Below are 16709 nucleotides of genomic sequence, written 5' to 3' on the forward strand. Positions count from 1 at the left end.
AAATACATTTTATCGTTATGTTCCAGAAAACTCCCTTTCAATTCTTTTGTTTGGCTTATAAGAGCAGTCCCAAGCCAAAAATACTACTGTCAAATTCTTGGTGTCTCCAAAACTGATCCTCGAAGCCAAGGACGGGAATCTCCCTTTGAATACCAAGTGAGTGGAGATCCTTTCTTAGTTTCTTCGAGCCAACAATCATTAATTAGCTCTCCTAATCTCTTAGTTTCAATATTTTATATTATCATCTCTTTAATTTTATATGTATAAGCTGTCATGGCCCATGGGACACTCTTTTTGTAGCTCTATCCACTGCTCAACCAAAATTGGAAGCCTTAACGGTCCCTCCCTGCAGTTGTAATAGCTATGGAAAGTACCTTCAAAGCATAGATGATCACTCCATTGTATCTGGTCAGAATGAAAAACACCCATCAGCAGCTGGTTAGGGCCCATAACTCACTATCACCAGTTCCAGTCTATCTCAATTCACATAGGAAGAGAACCATAAACGCGGGAAACAAAACGAAGCATGGGATTCATTTAAATTGCTTCTCTGTCATCTTGGATATTGATTCTTTTAAGCTCCGCGTGTTCAACCTGCAATTCAATGTGTTCGGCATGAGATTTGTAAGACTGAGTAACGTTGATAACAAATCAACAAGAAACAGTAAAGGATTGCAACAAACACATACCCTAACGCTAACACACATTAAAAAATAGAAGGAAAAACAGAGGAGGGATTATTGGCAAATAACTGGAGCTATCAAAAGCGAACTATGAAAGATGATACAGATCGATTGACAAAGCATCACATGAATAACGAGTGATGAGCACATTAATTTTAGGCCATAATGGATAGGGAGTAGAGCATGTCACGACCTCAACAATGGAGAATCTTGCAAACAACAAACGGGCAGTGATCTACTGTACGCGAAAGGACAAAGGAAATGGCTGGAGATGAATGAAAGAGCTGTTATATATGCACAGTGGTACTGGAAATGGTAATCCAAAACTCTCCATCCCATATTGGACTGGAAATTCATTAATTTTCACGGACCAAAAAAAAAAACAATCCCTTCGTAACGATTTACAGTCCCCAAGTACATATATCTCGTATTAGCTACTGCCAGCTCGAATATTCTTCCCTTTTCCATGTTTTTTTCTTTAGTTATATATATTTTTTTCTTTCCTATTTATATAAGCCAAATATATATGTCCGGTCTCAGCTCAGTTGGGTCTGCTGTAATTGCCAATGATTCCCGTTGTGAACAAGGTAGACATGGCTAGGATTTCCATGAGCATGGTAACCATATTCATATTGATGTGGAGCAGGCGGAGTCTTCCTTACAGAAAACGCTACCGGCTTCGAGATCTGATGATGGTAGCACCACGGAGCGGTAGAAGTTGAAGCAATAGTGGCTCCTCCATAACTATAAGAGGAGGAGGAGGAGGAGGAGGAGGAGGATTTGGAAGAGGAAGAAGAGATTTTTTTCGGGAGCGAAAGGAAAGCTCTGATCTTTAAAGATGCAGTTGGTGTTGCTGCTCCAGCTGCTCGATCGTATTCCTCGATGAGATTAGCTAGATCCTCACCGGAGGTGATCGATACCAGAGCATCTAGATCTTCTTTTGGCAACTGACAACGGAGATTCACCGATGTCCCACGTAACTCTCCAAGCTTCAACGATAACTCTGTATAGCAAACAAGCAAAAATATTCCACCCCGTATCACTTACTCCATATTCACACACAACGAACACTTGATACGGTAAAAGCTAAAGAAGGAATTGGCTAAAAGAAAAGAAAAGGGAAAATAGTGGAAATTAATAGTGATATATAATAAGACTGACCAGCAAAGGAGATGGAACGTTCGACACCGAGGACACGGGTTTCGCCACCTTGGTAACGGAGTTTGCCATCTGGGAAACGGGGGATGATCTTGCCACCGTAACTGCAGAGGAATTTGATGGTGGGGGTGGCAGATGAGGGGGGTTTGAGATGGAGCTTGGTGGTGTCAAGTGATGGTCCGACCATGCTTTTTTTGGGTAAAAGAGAAAAGGGGTCCAGTCGAGAGAGATCTGAGAGCTTGTTTTGAGAAGCCTTGAGCTTGAAGGAATTGGAAAGCTAAGCTGGCTACTTTAGAGTTGCTTCTTGAAGCCTAACTACGGACCTCTTCATGCCTCATTTATAATAGTTTCTTACACAGGTGAAGGTGAGCTGTAAACTTGAGGGTGGGGCTCAGCTTGCGTCAGTCAAGATTCCTGGAGAGCCCAGGCATTCTGGGATTAAAAGTAAAGTTTTAAACTTCAAAGTTCAAACTATAGACTTATTGACTCGCTGACGTGGTAGTATCGGGCTGGACACAAATGGCGGTCTTACCGACTTTTACGGTTTTCACAATTGAACATTATTGATTTAAATTCTCAAATAATTTACGGTTTTATTAAAAAAATATTTTTAATAAAAACTAAACCATTATGCTAACATGAACAATAAATGAGGTGAGTCATAACTCGGCTTTTTAGTTAGTTTGTTGTATAATTTCCTCTTAAAAAATATCAAGTTTGCACCTATTATTTACACGAAAGGAAAAATGGTTATAAAATGTTGAAAGGAATTTGAATGCGAAAATCTATAAACCACGTACTATAACATATTAATTAGTTAGCTTTGTAGTGTTTGTTTTTTTAGGATATTTTTATTTTATTTTTTAAAATAAAATTAGTTTTGTTTGGAGCTAGTGGCTTTCCCTTTAAATAAATATATTTTCTGAAAATAATTAGTTTTGTTGTTGAGAAAATTTATTCTCTTTTGTAATTTATTAATTTATTGAATTTAAGTCTTGAAGCCATTAAAAGAACCTTATTAAATTTCTTTAAGTGGATATAGAAAATATATATTTAGAATTATTTGAGAAAACACTTAATTTTAATTCATGTACACGTAGATTCGAGAGCTTCGTTAGCAAAAAAATAAAAATCTTAAAATTGATGGACTTATGATTGCCCTACACTTAAAATATCGAGATAATTGTGATATCGATGAACATCTCCTTCATCGTATCCACTAGACTACAGAGTCGTGGCCCCTCCACCGGTGTCCATGGTCCCCTCGTTTGTGTGGACACGTGTAATATCGACTCGAGTTACCAAGAACAGTAATAAGGCACCTACCAGGTATAAGCTGAAGGAATCCCTGTCTCGTAACAACATGCATGAGAAAAAGATTTTTGAGGCAGAATACATCGCTAAGGTATTGATTTCTCTTTTTACGCATCGTTGCACATGTTTGATCTAGAACTCAACAATAAACATGAATGTTCCTAGTTCATACTTGCTAAATTTACTCTTCCTTTTTTCTACTCTTAATCCCTTATCAATGGTTTGGAATTTGTCTAATAATTTTGCTGACTGATTCTCACATCTTTCACGATTGAATTACATGAAGAAATCATCGTTGGCCATGGTTCCTTCCTTGGCCTTACCTATGCTACGAACAAGCACATCACATCTAAGCCAACATCTATCAAGTTGTTTGACCAGAGTTTTTCCTTCCCAGATGGGACATTTTTAGTACTATGTATAGCCCAAACCAAATATCCCATGCCTATCTACTTCTCCTCTTTGGTGGCATATGCCCTTAGTCAAGCATCGCTTTTAAGAGGGTGTTTGAAACATTCGTTCTAACGAACAAATGGAACAATCTTATTTTATGTTTTAAAAAATCCAAATATAATGTAGCTCATTCAATCGTATATTTGATGATTAGGATTCTCTGCACCATTGATGAAAATAAGAGGTTTTTTTGGCTTGCTGCTCCAAATGGCTTTATGTTGTTTGATAAAATGCCAATATCAAAATTTAAGCTTGCAGAGTTCACCGGTTGAAGAATCTTTTGAGCATAGATTGTGGGTCGATATGAAGTTTATTGGATTTAATTCAAATGAGTCTTTTTTTTTATATATGAAAATGAAGTTGATTTTGTATTGCAACAAGGTGTTTCATAAAATATCATTATGAAAGTTTTAGCTCTAGACAAGATTATAATATTAGTTTGATGGAAAAGTAGTAATTATTAATTTGATGATAAAGTTGTGATGTTAATATTGCAAGAGTTTTTTATTCATTAAATATAAAATAAAAATAATCATGTAAATAATTAGATATTTTTTGTTGAATTTTTTAGATGAAAACATCAAGTGCTAATATGGATATTATGTAATTTTGTAATTATATTTTTAATAAGAAATATATATTAAAATACTTTTTTATTTTTTTATTTTTAATATCAATACATCAAAATTATTGAAAATTATTGATTTAATATTTTATTTTAAACAAAAAATAATTTAAAAAACACTTTAAGAAAGATTAAACTACAAAAACAAATATACCCATCTGATAGCCTATATTTATAATAATTATAAATTTTTAAATGATCTCTGTAATTTCACGGTAGTTTAAAAAAACTACTCTAATTTACTCGAGATCTATTGATAGAATTGATATATCCTAACTTTATTGCAACAAAATTAACAATTGTTTGAGAGAAGAAAATGCCATTATAAATATATATTGTAAAACAATTTTAAACATATGCTTCTATAATTTATCTAATTATAGAGGCAATTATAAACTTGGCAATTACGATGGATCTAGAAATTGTTGAGTATCCCGCAAAATATATTTCTTATTTTCACAAAAATACATTGTGAATCCATGTTTTTATAAAATGGTTGTAAATCTCGGTTTAAAATCTTCTTCTCGTATTAATAAATTTAAATTTAATTTGAAGATAAAAATGAGTTAATTGAAAAATAAAATAAAAAGATGATGAATAATTAGGAATGAAGTTTTATGGAATAAAAACTTGTGAGTATATTGATTTTATACACAAATTAAACATTAGCTTAAAATTATAAATAAAAGATCATGGCAAATATATATATATATATATATATATATATATATATCTCCCCATTAGAAGCTTGAGGCCGGCAACATTTAGCCATGTTTGTTTTTGTGGTTAGAAAGTGATATTGTAAAAATTAATATTTTTTTCAAATTAATTAATTTTTGGTGTTTTTAAATATTTTTTATGTTCTGATATCAAAAATAAATTTTTAAAATGAAAGAAAAAATTATTTCAATGTATGTATAAGCAAAAATTATTTTAAAAAACAATCATTATTATAATATCAAATAAACTCAAGAGAGAGAGAGAGAGAGATTTTTTTTTATATTTTTTTATCAAAATTTTCAAGAGAAAAATACTAAAATAGAATAGGGTGCTTTAGGAAGGATTTAAAGATGGAACTCTAAGTATTTGATAGTTTTCAAAGCTTGGAAGTTAGGGTTTTAGAAGTTAAAAAGGGAAAGTGGAAAGTAGGGGGAGAAAGCCAAGTTTCTTTGCAAATTTCTCTTGGATTTGTCGTCTTTAAAAGGTAAGAAACAATATTTAATGATTAATTTAAGTTTTCATTGTGATTTAAAACTTGATAAATTGTGATTAGATTATTAAATTAAGTACATTGAGTTAATTAAGTTGGCTGTTTTGTGATTGAAATATGTTGTTGTGAAATAAATAAGGGTTGGAAAAGGTATAAATTGAACTTATATTAAGAAGAAAGGCCTAAAGAGGCCAACCAAATATAAATATAAATAGTGGAATGTGAAATGAATTATGGATTAATAAATTGAAATGGAATCATGAATGCTAGTGTGTGTGTGATTTATTTATAAAATTATTGTAATATGATTATGAAATGATTCAATTGATAGATTCTTCATATACTAGAACATATTTTTATGTTAACTTAGTAAAATTGGTATTGAAATTTATATTACTCCAGATAAAACTTTAAAGATATTTATAATTTTAAATTAAAATGTTTCTTTATAATGTTTAAATAAGCATGCAAGGTAAAATTTGAGTTAATTAATTATTGCTTATATAGTTTAAATTGCACGAAAAATAAATGTACAATATTCTTGAGTTGTGTTGATATAGAATAAGGTTTAGGATGGTTGGGTTATAATTGTGATATCGATTGTGTAATGTGTATGAAAATGATGATAGCTTGATACAGTTTAAATGTAAAGGAAAGTCTGCTGTAATTTATGTAGAGTGATAAAAATTTACCTTGATTCTTATATATAAGAAGCAATACAGTTTAATATTTAATATTTATTATATATAAGAAGCAATATTGAGGAAACTATACTTAAAAAAATAAGGGTGTTACAATGGTAGAATACAACTTTTGACATGCCTTATAGTTTTTTACTAGTTATTTGATTGGTGATTCGTCACGGGTTGGATAAATATTGTTTAATAATATTATATATATTTATTTAATTAAATAAATCATAAACCATCTATACCAATAAATACAAGAAAAAATATTAATGTTTTTATTCACTAAATTCATTGTGGGTCTAATAATATTTTTTCTAGCATAAAAGAATAAATGTGTGAATATTATTAATGTTTATTTCTTATATCAAGTAAAAAAATATAACTATGAATAAAAATGTCAATATTTACATATAATAAAATAAAGTAAAGATTATAAGAGTTAATAAAAACATGTACAATTTCAAGTTAATTCTTAACATAGTAGAAAAATGAGACAATATTGTAATTGCCAAAGTAAAATATTGTTTCCTTTAAGTTTTTATATAATATTTTCTCAAAAAAAAGTGTAAAGAAAAAAAGAAAAATTACAAAAAAAATTATAAAATAATGAAGATAAGAATAAAAAGAATGATTAATATTCAGGCAAAGCGAGTGATTAAAAATTATAAAATAACGAAAGATATGTTAATAGCAATTATAATATGAGGCCCTTTTCAGTAGGATTTCTAAGACGATGGCATTATGAATCGATTCTGCTGTAGTGCATGTAATAATTGTTAGCATATGCTATATGAACTGAACTTTATATGAAATGTTTAAAGGTGTCCATTTATATCAACAAGTAGTATGATATTAAATTTAAAAGTTTGGTATATATTTAATCTATTAAACTTTATAGTTGAAATTTAAATAATAAATAGTTGAAATTTAAATGTCCATAATTATATAATAACAAACAAGGAGCAGATATTTCCATCGCAACCACTCTGTAGCCGACCTCGCTAGAGAGGGACGGGTGGAGTATGGGTTTGGGTTTTCTAGATTCTTCAATTTCTCCTATTAGAATAATTTAAAAATATTATTTAGAAAACACGGAACTCCATAGGTTGTGCTTTAATGGATTGTTTTATTAGAATGTTATTTTTTAGGAGGGCAGTAATTATTTTTTAAAATATTTTTTATTTAAAAATATATGAAAATAATATTTATTTTTTATTTTTTAAAATTTATTTTGATATGAATCATTAAAACTAACTAAAAACATTAAAAATAGAATACTCTGCATGCATTCTTAATTCCTTTTGAATATTTATGTAATTGGGAGCACTATTTTCACTACAAGGCTGGCTGGCTGGCTGGCTGCTTGTTAAGGATAACTTCTGAGGGATTAGGCTATGCTTTAATTAGCTAATGTTTTGTCTTTTTCAATGGTTATGTCATGCAAGAATCCAGGGAGAGGTCCGGTCCTGTGAGCATGCCAACATGGTCCTACATTTGCTCATATATAGCTGCAAATATATCCCAAAGTTGTTGTAATATTTCCATAATTTTCAAAAGGTGCTGAAGCATATCCACCTTCATCTCCTTATCCTCTTCGTGAGAGAATCATGCACTTTTCTTGGTTCATTCATACTACATATGGGACTTTCTTTATTTGGGAACGGCTACAGCACGTTTGGCATCTTTTATTTTCTAGCCTTTATTTATTGTTCGGTTTTGTGATAGAAGTTTTTTTTAAAAAAATATTTTTTGTTTAAAAAATATTAAATTAATATATTTTTAAATAGTTTTGATGTGTTAATGTCAAGAATTAAAAAAATATTATATATTTTGATATATTTTTAATTCAAGATTACTTTTAAAAAACACAATGCATTTACATCTATCTTGTTTTTCTTGATTTTTAAAATAATTTATTTTTGGAGGATCTAACTTGAATAAGAGTAGCCGAAATCTACATATTGATCTCTATTATTGTTCTAAAAGTTCATTTCTTTAATATATTTTAATAAACACAGAAACAAAGACTAATTAAAAGAGGTTAGTGTTTCATTGTGCATGCATATTGTGCATAATTATCTTTTTATCATTTTACTATTCCTACTCCACTATTAAATATGTATCTTAATCATCACTATATACAGCCAAACCTTTGTTAATACTCCTAGACTAAGAAAATTTATTAATTAATCATAATATTTTTTAAATTTCAAATTTAAGTTGGGATATAATAAAAATATTAGTTAATCAAGATTATTAATTTATCGAGGCTATTATGTAATTCTGAATTTTTAAAAACTCTCTTTTATGTTCCTTTAAGATAATAAAAAGAAAAAAAAGACCTTACTAAAGAAGAAAGAAAACCTATACATCAACAATTTTATTCTATCTTCACACACACACACACACACATATAAATAATATATTAACTTGCAAAATAGGTTCTATAATTACCAAACTTTTTAGTTATAAAGCAATACTAAATTGTTAGTAATAATTTATGATTTATAGTATATGATTTTTTATACTTGAAAAATTTAGATTCATCAAGTGATCATGGGGAAAGGAAGGAAAATTCCCTACCGTCACCAGAACAGCTATGTCCAAAACCAGTTTTTCCTCTCCGCGGTATTCTTGCATCATTCATCACGTGAAATATATTTCGTTGTGCGTGGATGTAGCATTTAGCAATTTTACAGCATGTAGTGTATATAGCCATTTTATATTTTTTTCTCTACTTCAAATTAATATTTTTTTGGTGTTTTTAGATCAATTTGATGCGCTGATATCAAAAATATTTTTCAAAAAATAAAAAAATATTATTTTAATGCATTTTCAAGTAAAAAGCATTTGGAAAAGCAACTGTAACCATACTCCCAAACACAACAACCAAACATTTTATACATATTTTTTGCTACACATAAACTTCAACCAAATTTTTACCAAACACATATCTGTGGAGATTTGTCTAGATTTTATTTATAATAACAATACCACACCACTATTCTTAGTGGAAGCACCATTAGTGGTTAGTGCCACAATTAGTGGCATGTTTCAAGGCTCTCCTTTCTGCTCTCCTTCCTCCTATAAATGGAGACAATTGGTTGCAAGTGAGTGAAGTGCAAGTGAAGAGGTGTGTGCAAGTGTGCAAAAGAAAATAATGCAACTGTGAGAGTGAAAGAGTGCAGATTTGAAAGAAACACCGAGTGTAAGAGTGAAACACTGGGTTTTGTGGGATTGTACTGGGTTGAGTTGAGTGTTTGTATCATTCCTCCAATAATATACAATCTGCTGCCTCCGTGGACGTACCCGGTTTTGGGGAACCACGTAAATCTGTTTGTTTGTGTTTTATTTGTGTTTGCTTTCATTCCAGTATGCACTACAAATTGGTATCAGAGAATTAGGAAAGCTTAAACACAGAAAAAACACGTTTTTCAGCTCTCTGTTCAAAGTTGCAGAATTTTCAAAGTTCTCAGATCTTGATTTTGACCAGCTGCGGAGATTCCTCTCATCGATACGAGTCCGGCGATATAAAGATCGTCGAAATCGGAGTTGAAACGAGCCCTGTAGAGCTCGCCGAAGTTTCGCCGGAAATCTGCCGGAAAAACAGTCAGTGCCGGAATTCTCGCCTGAGAAAACAGCCATGTCATCCGACACGTAGGCGCTGAGTCATCATCCACGTCATCAATAGAGGGTCCACATCGCCATGTCAGCAGACATGTCATCTAACAGTAACAGAATATTCTCTTGACAGAATAAGAATATTCCGTTACCAGTAAGAGAATATTCCCGTGACAGAATATTCTTTATCAGAGACAGAATATTCCTTCCCTGAGTCAACTCGGTCAGATTGGTTTTTTGGCCAACTCAATGATTTTTTGACCCGTTTTTGGCCGAGTCAAGTTGGTTCCTAGCATTTTCAACCATTTCGGACGCAACCGTGGTGTCTGTTTTGTTAAACAGCATACCGAACTTATTGTTTTGGCACTTTTGAGCATAAAAGTGTGTGTTTTAACAAGTTCAGGATTCTATTTGCAATCCAAAAATGTCCTAATGGCTGATATTCCAGAAGAAAAATCAGTGGGGAATGCTAGTATACCTCCACAATACATCCCGGTTTCGAATACCAAATTTGAGGTGGAGAAGTTTGATGGGAAAGGTAATTTTGGCATGTGGAAATGTGAAGTCATGGATATGCTTGTCCAAATGAATTTGGATTTCACTCTAGAAGATAAACCAGAGGATCTGGATGATAAAAGCTGGGAAAGGATAAATCGGTTGGCTTGCAGTTCCATCCGACTTTGTCTTGTAAAGGATCAGAAGTACGCCTTTTCAGAACAAAACTCTGCAAAGGAATTATGGCAAGCACTGGAGGACAAGTTTATGAAGAAGAGTATAGAGAATCGTCTCTACTTGAAGAAAAGGATCTTCCGTTTTCAGCACAAGAAAGGTACTTCTATGAATGAGCATCTGAATGATTTCAATAAAATGATAGCTGATTTGAAGAATTTAGATGTGGAAATTGATGATGAAGATAAAGCTCTACTGTTATTAAATTCACTGCCTGACACATATGAACATCTTGTCACCACTTTACTATATGGTAAAGAAAAGATTAAATTCATTGATGTGTCCAATGCTTTGGTGAACAATGAGTATCAGAAGAAGGACCAGATTGTTCACAAGGAGTCAACATCAGAAGCATTGACTGTTAGAGGCAGAACAAACCCCAGAAGATTTCGAGGGCGAGGGAGATCTTGCTCAAAATCCAGAGGAGAATCATCAAACAAACGATATCTTGCAAAAGATGAGTGTGCCTTTTGTCACAAAAAAGGGCACTGGAAGAAAGATTGTCCAATTAAGGGCAACAAGGAAAAAGATGAACCAACTGTGAACGTTGTACGAGATGAGGATGAACGAGACTCTGCATTCATGGTCTCATCACCAGAAAACCATTCTGGTGAATGGATTCTTGATTCTGCATGTTCCTATCACATGTGCCCTAACAAGCACTTATTCTCAAGACTCGAGGAGTTCGATGGAGGAGTTGTGTTGATGGGTAATGATGATGTTAGTGAGATCAAAGGGATTGGGACTATCCATCTGAAGATGCATAATGGGGTAGTCAAGACACTAACAGATGTACGGTATGTACCTGATTTGAAGAAAAATCTCTTCTCACTTGGAGTCCTAGAATCTAGTGGTTATAAGATTATCATGCATGGTGGAGTCTTGAGAGCAATCTGTGGTGCATTAGTTGTCTTAAGAGGCACGAGGAAAGGAAACTTATATTTCCTGGATGGATCTACAGTTACTGGTACAACAACTGTCTCTAAAAGTATAGAAGATGATGAAGCAGATAATTCCAGACTTTGGCACATGCGCTTAGGGCATGCTGGTGAAAAGGCTTTGCAAGGATTAGTCAAGCAAGGTCTATTAAAAGCCGTCAAGACTAGGAAGCATGGGTTCTGTGAGCATTGTGTTCTTGGAAAACAGACAAGGGTTAAGTTTGGCACTGCGGTATACAACACAAAAGGGATCCTAGATTATGTTCACACAGACGTATGGGGACCTTCAAAGAATGAATCTCTTGGAGGTAATCGTTGGTTTGTTACTTTTATTGATGATTTCTCAAGACGAGTATGGGTGTACATGATGAAACACAAGGATGAGGTTCTTGATATCTTTCTGAAATGGAAGAAAATGGTGGAGACTCAAACTGGAAGGAGAGTTAAGACTCTTCGGTCAGATAATGGTGGTGAGTACACTTCAGATCCTTTCTTTGAAGTTTGTCAGAATGAAGGGATCAAACGACATTTTACTGTTCGCAAAACACCACAATAGAATGGAGTAGCAGAACGCATGAACCGCACATTGGTGGAGAAAGTCCGATGTATCCTATCACATTCGGGACTAAGCAAAGTGTTCTGGGGCGAGGCATTGAGCTATGCTTGTCATATTGTTAACCGGTTACCTTCAGCAGCATTAAATGGAAGAACCCCCTTGGAGGTATGGTCAGGCTCTCCTGTAAATGATTATGACTCTATGCATATATTTGGTTGCTCGGCATATTATCATGTTACTAAGTCCAAGCTAGATCCTAGAGCCAAGAAAACTATATTTTTAGGCTTTAGTGGAGGAGTGAAAGGTTACAGACTCTGGTGCTCTGAATCAAAGAAAGTGATTTTGAGTAAAGATGTCACTTTTGATGAGTCTAGCATGTTACAATAAGAGAAATCACAGGAGAAGGAAAAATAGTCTGGTGATGCACAACAGGTGGAGTTGGAGACTTTAGTCATTCCTATCAAGACTGTTCAGACAATCCCTACTGAAGGATATTCAGATGAAAGTTCAGATGAAAAGGATGCAACAACTCCAGCAACCACACAACAAGAATCCATTGCAACGAGTAAACCAAAAAGGGTTATCAAGAAACCTGTTCGGTATTGTAACATGGTGGCTTATGCACTTCCGGTGATTGATGATGGAATCCCCTACACCTACAAAGAAGCAGTACAGAGTGTAGAAAGTGCAAAATGGAAAGAGGCAATGAATGAAGAGATGAAATCTCTCCACAAGAATCAGACTTGGGATTTGGTACAACTCCCTAAGGGAAAGAAGACAATTGGTTGCAAGTGGGTATATGCCAAGAAGGAAGGTAATCCTGGAAAAGACAACATCCGATTCAAAGCAAGATTGGTAGCAAAAGGCTATGCTCAGAAGGAGGGGATAGATTATAATGAGGTATTCTCTCCAGTTGTTAAGCATTCATCAATCCGTATTCTGTTAGCCTTGGTTGCACAGTTTGATTTGGAGTTAGCCCAACTTGATGTGAAAACTGTCTTCCTACATGGAGATTTGAAAGAGGAAATTTACATGTCTCAGCCAGATGGTTTCAAAGTCACTGGGAAAAAGAATTGGGCTTGTAAACTGAAGAAGTCATTGTATGGATTGAAATAATCTCCTCGCCAGTGGTATAAGCGATTTGATAAGTTCATGGCAGAACATGGATACACACGGAGTCAGTTTGATCACTGTGTATATTTTCGCAAACTTCTTGATGGTTCTTTCATCTATTTGCTCTTATATGTGGATGATATGTTGATCGCATTGAAGAGCAAGGTGGAGATTGATAGACTGAAAGCTCAACTGAGAACTGAGTTTGAAATGAAGGACCTTGGAGAAGCTAAGAAGATTTTTGGCATGGAGATTCAGAGAGAAAGAAGAAAAGGCACAGTCTGTTTGACACATACCCAATACTTGAAGAAAATTCTACAGAGATTTGGGGTAGATGGTAAGATCAAGCCTGTAAGCACACATTTAGCTCCTCATTTTAAGCTAAGTGCTTCAATGTCTCCACGCACAGAAGAAGAGCGCAAGCATATGGCTCAAATTCTGTATGCAAATGCAGTTGGTGCATTAATGTATGCAATGGTTTGTACGAGACCAGATATTTCACATGCTGTCAGTATGGTGAGCAGATATATGCATGATCCGGGAAAGGGTCACTGGCAGGCAGTTAAGTGGATTCTACGATACATTCATGGCACAACTGATATTGGTTTGAAGTTTGAGAGGGATGATAGACTCGGACAAAATTTAGTTGGTTATGTGGATTCGGACTATGTTGGTGACTTAGACAAGCGTCGTTCCACAACAGGCTATGTGTTTACACTTGCTAAAGGGCCTGTAAGTTGAAGGTCAACGTTACAATCAACAGTAGCTTTGTCAACAACTGAGGCAGAGTACATGACAGTAACAGAAGCTTTCAAGGAAGCTATTTGGTTACATGGGTTGATTGAAGATTTGGGAATGGTTTAAGAGTACGTGGATGTCCATTGTGATAGTCAAAGTGCTATTTGTCTTGCAAAGAATCAGGTTCATCATTCCTGCACCAAGCACATTGATGTTTGATTTCATTTTGTTCGAGAAATTATGGATGAAGGGGATATTCTGCTATAGAAGATTGGTACCGCATATAATCCAGCTGACATGCTCACAAAATATGTCTCAAGGATCAAGTTCCAACATTGTTTGGACTTGGTCAACATCTCTCGGTGTTGAGCACCTTCAGGGTGCAGCGCCATATGGCGCATTAGAGGCAGCATTGATTGATCACGAGGATTGGATGGAAAAATCTTGCCAAGGTGGAGATTTGTGGAGATTTGTCTAAATTTTATTGATAATAACAATACCCCACCATTATGCTTAGTGGAAGCACCATTAGTGGTTAGTGCCACAATTAGTGGCATGTTTCAAGGCTCTCTTTTCTGCTCTCCTTCCTCCTATAAATGGAGACAATTGGTTGCAAGTGAGTGAAGTGCAAGTGAAGAGGTGTGTGCAAGTGTGCAAAAGAAAATAATGCAACTGTGAGAGTGAAAGAGTGCAGATTTAAGAGAAGCACCGAGTGTAAGAGTGAAACACTGGGTTTTGTGGGATTGTACTGGGTTGAGTTGAGTGTTTGTATCATTCCTCCAATAATATACAATCTGCTGCCTCCGTGGACGTACCCGGTTTTGGGGAACAACGTAAATTTGTTTGTTTGTGTTTTATTTGTGTTTGTTTTCGGTCCAGTATGCACTACAATATCTAAATCCAACTAATCACAACTAACCGTACTTTTTTAAAACTAGTTTCAAACCACAACCATAAAAACTACCTAAAAAACAAACACACTACGGCTCATTCCCAACACACTACCACTCATATGAGTTGGTTTGATCAATTTTAGATACTAGAGCTATGATTAAAAAAAAATAAGTTTAGATAAATCATGTTTAGTTGTAGTTGGTTTAATTTAGATATGTGTTTGATAAAAACTATGGTTGAAGTAGATATATAGTAAAAAATATATGTAAGGTATTTCGATAAAATTATGGTTTATATTGATGTTGCTAATGATATTACCAAAAAGAACATGTAATTATTTTTTAATTTTCAATTACATTAATTTGCATTTCATTAATACAAAATTTTACAAATATCCACACAAATTACAATATAGTTTTTATTGTCTCATTAAACTTGTTGCAATGACATACCGAATAAAATCCATACGCAAAGGCCTATTTGTTTCCATGAGTTTATAACCATGGAAATACATCGATTGAAAAATCATCGGGAACAAAATCAAGATGACGATCAAATTCTCTAAATGCAATATTTTCCTGAGACTTTCTTCTAATATAATTATATAGTGTTATTGGAGCCACTGCAATCTGAATTTGCACTTTAATTTATAAAGAAATTATAATATATTTTTTAAAATTCTTCACCTTTTCTTCCCCATTTTAAATATACATTCGATGACAGAATGTACTAAACGGGTGAGCATGATTGCAAATTACTTCTTGTGCTCGTGGTTTTCTTTTCTATAGGCTTACATTGTGTTGCGATTATGAAAAAGTTTGAGAATGCTGTATAGATGTAGGTAGCTTTGGTTAATTTCTCTCGAAGTTTAGAGCTTGAAGAAGGAGTTGACTTTTTACTTTTTTTCTTACAAATAGCAAGAAGGAGACCACCATAGATTTTTTGGTAACTCCGAGCAAACCACCGAAAAACGTTAAGAATATTTATGAACCCCAGCTAAAAAAACAAACACGTAGAGAATCTAGAGATGGCTGCATAATAGCTGCGTTTTGAACTTAATTTTTTGTATGGGCCCCGCAGCACAGAAATCAATTTATTTAGGAACCAAACAGATTGTTAGCTGAGGTTTTGACCGTTAACGTGAAAGCTACCCTAAAATACAAACACAGTCGAAAGAGGACCAGTTGTCGTTTCGCTGAATTTTTCTAAGGCGTGTGAGGCCACACGTGTCAACACAAAGCCCTATTTATCCCGATATTGACTTTTTTTTTTAATCTAAAAATGAATCTCAGACAAACAGTAATTTAATCTGGGAGAGGATCCGTCCAGTAACATAATTCAGAGATGACAATGAAGATCCATGCATTTTACATTTTTACCTCTAGGTAAGTGTCTTAACCTCTATTTGTGTCTCTTATAATTTCTTTCATCATCAATTTCTATTATATAAAACTTTATATAATCTATTAAAATAACAAATATATAGTTTACATATATCAAACAAAATTAAGAAAAAAAACTATATAAATTATTTTAAATATATATTAAAGATTACAAATATCATACATTATTTATATATATAAATCTGATTACGAAAGCCCATCAATGTTCTTATGAACAATTCTCATCTCTCTTTGTGATTGCTTTCTAAGAATATATTTCTAAGCATTTAGAAATTTTCCTTAAGACATGATTTGAAAATGTAGTTGTATCCGTGTTTTTAAAAAGTTTTAATTTTTTTTATTAAAAATTAATTTATGTTTTGGATTGTTTTGATGTGCTGATCTTAAAAATAATTTTTTAAAAATAAAAAAAATATAATTTTAATGTATTTTGACATGAAAAACACTTTAAAAAATAACCACAACTACACTCCCAAAGAAGCACTAAAATTACTTGCCTGCCACATTGTATATAAACAATTTTTGTGCTTCAATGACCGAATTTATGTCATTAATATAAAAAAAGACATCACTCTCGTAATGTAT

General features: G+C 33.3%; 1 protein-coding gene across 1 annotated transcript; it reads right to left on the minus strand.

The window, feature by feature from the left end:
• Positions 1–999: 999 nt before the first annotated feature.
• LOC133696326 (protein PAL OF QUIRKY-like) lies at positions 1000–2170 on the minus strand. The gene is made up of 2 exons (XM_062118495.1): positions 1845–2170; positions 1000–1686 (listed from the first exon to the last, which is right to left on the minus strand). The coding sequence occupies exons 1-2, from the start codon at positions 2026–2028 to the stop codon at positions 1220–1222; spliced, it is 651 nt and encodes a 216-aa protein (XP_061974479.1). The 5' UTR covers positions 2029–2170; the 3' UTR covers positions 1000–1219.
• Between the last annotated feature and the right edge of the window lie 14539 nt (positions 2171–16709).

The sequence above is a fragment of the Populus nigra genome, chromosome 6, assembly GCF_951802175.1.
Source record: "Populus nigra chromosome 6, ddPopNigr1.1, whole genome shotgun sequence".
NCBI lineage: Eukaryota > Viridiplantae > Streptophyta > Magnoliopsida > Malpighiales > Salicaceae > Populus > Populus nigra.